Source organism: Rhincodon typus, chromosome 16 (genome assembly GCF_021869965.1).
Source record: "Rhincodon typus isolate 14 chromosome 16, sRhiTyp1.1, whole genome shotgun sequence".
Classification (NCBI taxonomy): Eukaryota; Metazoa; Chordata; class Chondrichthyes; order Orectolobiformes; family Rhincodontidae; genus Rhincodon; species Rhincodon typus.
In genome coordinates this window covers 57,409,026-57,414,307 of record NC_063347.1, presented here as the reverse complement: position 1 = coordinate 57,414,307, position 5,282 = coordinate 57,409,026, and the positions used below count along the sequence as shown (strand labels likewise).

General features: G+C 43.7%; 1 protein-coding gene across 1 annotated transcript in view; it reads left to right on the top strand.

The window, feature by feature from the left end:
- The window catches only part of LOC125485100 (von Hippel-Lindau disease tumor suppressor-like), a 5,683-nt gene extending 804 nt beyond the window's left edge, over window positions 1–4,879 (top strand). The window contains exons 2-3 of the mRNA XM_048606246.1: window positions 1,692–1,829; window positions 2,538–4,879. Of these exons, the coding sequence (XP_048462203.1) occupies window positions 1,692–1,829; window positions 2,538–2,728 (329 nt within the window). The 3' untranslated portion in view covers window positions 2,729–4,879. The remainder of the gene's footprint in view (window positions 1–1,691; window positions 1,830–2,537) is intronic.
- Window positions 4,880–5,282: the final 403 nt, after the last annotated feature.

The following is a 5,282-nucleotide window of genomic DNA, read 5'->3' as shown; positions in this document are numbered from 1 at the left end:
GGGAGGGGGTTGAGGGGAGTGGGGGGGTGAAGGGGGGTGGGGGATTGGGAGGGGGGTGAGTGGAGTGGGCGAGTGGACGGGGCGAGAAGTGGGTGGGGATGGAGATGGGGGTTTTGGGAGAGTGGGGTTGAGGGGGGAGGGTGTGTGTGAGGAGGAGTGTCTGAGGGAGTGGGTATGAGGGTAGAGTAAGGAGGGCTGGTGCTGTGTGTGTGGGTGTTGGGGGGGTCTTTAGCTATCCTTGGGTCTGCAGCCATGTTTTCATGAAAGAGTCAAACAGCACAATCCGTACAGTTTTCCACAAACTAAACTAATCCCATTTGCCTGCATTTGGCCCATATCCCTCTAAACCTTTCCTATTCATGTACCTGTCCAAGTGTATTTTAAATGTTGCAAGTGTGCCTACATTTATCACTTCCTCTGGCAGTTCATTCCACATTCGAACCACCATCCATGTCCCTCAGGTCCCTTTTAAATCTTTCTCCTCTCACCTTAAACCTATGCCCTCTAGTTTTGGACTCCCCCACCCTAGGGAAAAGACCTTTGCTATTCACTTTATCTATACCCCTCATGATTTTATAAACCTTTACAAGGTCACCCCTCAACCTCCCACGCTCTGGTGGAAAAATGTCCCAGCCTGTCCAGCCTCAAACCCTTCAGTCCTGGTAATATCCTTGTAAATCTTTTATCACTCTTTCCAATTTAGTAATATCCCTCCTACCGAAGGGAGACCAGAGCGGTACACAGTACTCCAAAAGATGCCTCACCAATGTACAATGTACAGCAACATGACCTTCCAACTCTTGTACTGAGTGCCATGGGCAATGAAGTCAAGCATATCAAACACCTTCTTCACCAATCTGTCTATCTGTGATGCCACTTTCAAGCAATTATGAACCTGCACCCCTAGGTCTCTTTGTTCAACAACACTCCCCAGGGCCCTGTTGTTAACTGTGTAAGTCCTGCCCTGTTTTGTCTTACCAAAATGCAACACCTCAGTGGCCCAGCTGATCAAGATTCCATTGTGCTCTTAGATAACCTTCTTCAGTGTCCACTATACCTCCAATTTTGGTGTCATTCGCAAAATTACTAACCATGCTTCCTATATTCTTATCAAAATCATTCATATACATGACAAATAACAGTGGACCTAGCACTGATCACTGCAGAACACCACTGGTCACAGGCCTCCAGTCCAAAAAACAACTGTCTACCACTAGCCTCTGTCTTTTAACATCAAGCCAATTTTGTATCCAATTGGCTAACTCTTCCCGGATCCCACATGATCTAACTTTACGAACCAGTCGACCATATTGAACCTTGTCGAAGGCTTTGTCTTTGTGGACTCTACCCTCATCTATCTTCTTGGCCACATCCTCAGAAAAACTCAAATCAAGTTTGTGAGACATGGTTTCCTTCGAACAAAGCCGGAGGAGCTGCTAATTGCCCAGTGCTAAAGGGGTAAGGACCAGGTTTGTGTTGGTGCTAATCCACCTAACCTATACGTCCCTGGACACAGCAGGGCAATTTAGGATGGCCAGTCCACTAACCTGAACATCTTTGGACTCTACACATTGCAGTCACCAAGGCTACAATCAAACCCAGGTCCCTTGTGCTGTGAGGAGCCAATGCTAACCACTGTACGGTCGATGTGTTTTAATTCTTGGCTGACTTTTATATTTGTTAACCCTCAGGCCACCCGTGGATGTTCCGTGATGCTGTTTCTGATGACCGGCTCCTTGTCAACGGGCATGAGGTCTTTGTACCACCCCCTGGACAGGTTAATGAAATTGGACAACCGTGCTATATCATGGTTAACATCACTATACCAGGTAACTGACTGCCAATAAAGTCCTCATGGCCACGAAAGCTCATTACAGCCTGTTCCAGTCATAAAGATTACTTCCTATACCTGGTTTGCACTGACTTTGCCGATCTCATTTTGGATGCTGTGTTAGTATTCAATGCAGGAAGGCATATGGAAATGATGAGGTGAGAGCAGCGTTACTAATGCACCTCGCAGTGAGATAGCTGCTCCCTTCTCTTTTGCACGACTCCCTCTTATAGGCTTGTGTGATGAAAATTATTCATTTTGGTAGCAGAAAAAGCAGCACGGTGGCTCAGCAGTTAGCACTGCAGCTTCAGTGCCAAGGATCAAGGTTCAATTCCACCCTTGGGTGACTGTGTGGAGTTTGCACATTCTGCCCGTGTCTGAGGGTTTCCTCTGGGTGCTCCGGTTTCTTCCCACAGGCCAAAGATGTGCAGGTTTGGTGGATTGGCCATGCTAACTGCAGGGTTATGGGGATATGGAAGGAGGCTGGGTTTGGTTGGGATGCTCTTCGGAGGGCTGATGCAGACTTGATGGGTCAAACAGCCTCTTTCCAAACTTTAGAGATTCTGAAAGGATTTTGATTCAATAGTGCACTGCCTGGTTGATAAGAATTGAAACTGTACAAAGTTTTCTCTTGAACATTTTGCCAATGGGCAAATTAGGTTGTTGTTTTACATCACAGTTCAGCTGTTTTTTTTTCTTTGTCCAGTTTATACACTAAAAGAGAGGTGTCTGCAAGTGGTGCGGAGCCTGGTGAAGCGAGAGGATTACAGAAACCTGGAGATTGTTGGATCACTTTATGATGAACTGGAGGATCAGCCACAGATCCTGAAAGATCTTAAGCGAATTCAAAGGCAACTTGCTGAAACAGAGGAGACCTTAGCTGACAGGGAGTCTTGAGCTTCTTCCACCTTTTCTTTCATCTATCCTCCCCTCCCCTAACTAATCCCCCCACCCCAAATTAAGACTTGTATATTGTGTATAGTCAAACTGCAAACATCCCAGTCTATATACAGAGTAGAATGGACCACATCAGTTATTTAAAATGTGGTGTATGCCTAGTGGGTTTGTGATGTAAAGTGTAAACAAGACTTTCTTCTGATCATCTAAATGCTTAGACCTTTACTGTACAATAAATTTTCAACTTTTGATCTTCCTCTTATATTTTCAAACAAACACAGAGAATGTGGAGAAACTCAGCAGGTCTGGCAACATCTGTGGAAAGAGAAACAAATTAACACTTAGAGACCAGTATGACTCTTCTTCAGAAGAGTCGTACCAGACTCAATGTTAACTCTGTTTCTCTCTCCACAGAAACTGCCAAACCTGATGAATTTCTCCAGCATTTTTGTTTTTATTTCCGATTTCACCAAATCATGCAAGCAATGATTACCTTGCACAGTACCCTTATCTCCATGATAGTTCTGTAAGGGAATACAGCACATGTGTTAGTACAAAGCTGGAGTATTGCTGACAAAAGTGGCATGCGTCAAGATTCGTTGTCTTGTACTCATCAGGGCAGATGCAAAATCTTAAATTTCACAGGGAACATCAATGTATACCTGCACTAGAAACAGGGTCCTGATTGGTGTTACCTTGACCAATCAGTTCCCTAGCTAAGCACTCAGCAGCCTATTCCTTATGCAGTACAAATTGTTCCCTTTGGGGTTTGGTGTTCTTGTGATTTTGACCTATTGAGTACAGAACAAAAGCTTTGGCATTGTGTCGGTCTTTTCAGCAATACCTGATGTATTATTGATCTGTATGGACAGTGTGGTCTCAGATTTGGTCTTCCATTCGTGTGGCTTTTTAGCCACGCTCAATAAATTTCTCAAGAAATTGCGGGGACACTAGATAACTATATGCTGGATGTGCAGATGGAATGAGGTACATCAGCTGGAAAATGAGGTAATTGGTGGCCAGCACTTACTATAGCTGCATGGGACTATTTAGGCTTGCAGTTATATGGGCCTTGCTACTATTCTATACTGAAAACATGAATGGTCTAACAAATTTCTGTGGATTTATTGATGACTGTCTGCTATTTGTGGCTCTAGTTCTGGTTTCCCTTGGGATCAGCAATACAGGTCAGGTCCAACAAACCAGTCCTGAAGAAGGGTTCTGACCCGAAATGTTGACTTTCCTGCTCCTCGGATGCTGTCTGACCTGCTGTGCTTTTCCAGCTCCATGTTTTTTGACTCTAGCTTTCAGCATCTGCAGTCTTTTCTGTCTCCAGGTTCAACAAATGCTCAGCACAGCCTTAATACAGCATCTTTTCAGTAGTATCTCTCTAGAAATGAATATCAGTGCCTTATTTTCTTTTAATGGTTATTGATCTGTTCTACATTACTACATGTGATTTGTGAACAGTATTTGTAACCTAGATCCCTTTGTTCACCTCTCCCATTTTCCAATGAGTATGTTTCTAACTAGAATGTACCACGTCATATTAAAGTTCATTCTGCATACCTCTGGTTATCTCCTTATATGTTGTTGCAGTCTTTTTCTGTTTAGCTCCACTCACTTGCTTATCAATTTAGAAATGTAATTCCAGATTCAGGTCCCAAGACCAAATGTGGACCCATCATTGATTCTGATACAGCATTTCCGTTTTTTTTTCTCGTGGCTCCATAAGGTTTCTTTTCCATCCGCTACAACAGCTACAGGTATCCCTTGCCCACCCAAAATCTTTTGCCATAAGTAACTGTTGTTCATATGGGAGCCCAGACAGTACAGGTGAGATATTCAGCTGAAAATGCCATCACTGATCTGTGGTACTGAAGTCAGCAGAAACATTTTGACTGACACCACCCCTGAGCTTATCTCTTGCTGAACTAAACTGACAAGGAAACACAGTCTTCAGAACATGAAGCCAGTGACACCCACGTCTCACAAGTGAATTTAAAGAAAAACCTGCCATGAATTTCTGGCTGAACATTTTGTGTCATTTATTATCTTTTCTTTAGATAACTGATTTCTGTACAGCGAATCCATGTGTATATTTTGTATGTAATATCTGAAGATAGTTATTAAATGTTTGTTCTACACTCAGTATTGTGTGATTTTTCTGTCTAACTCTGAGCACTGCAATGCAGTGATAGAGATAGTAGGAACTGCAGATGCTAGAGAATCTGAGATAACAAGGTTTTATAGCTGGATGAACACAGCAGGCCGAGCAGGAAAGCTGACATTTCGGGCCTAGAGGGTCTAGGCCTGAAACGTCAGCTTTCCTGCTCCTCTGATGCTGCTTGGCCTGCTGTGTTCATCCAGCTCTACACCTTGTTACCTCTTAATGCAGTGATAGGACTGGATTGTGGATGGTGTTAGAGTTTTGTGATAGTTAGAACAAGTGAAAACTAATGCAGATACTGCAGTAATTCGTCCATGGGCAAGTCTCTGGTTTCAGGATGGTGCTGTACTGTCCACTCTTTGTAATAACAGTGTGGAGCTGGTG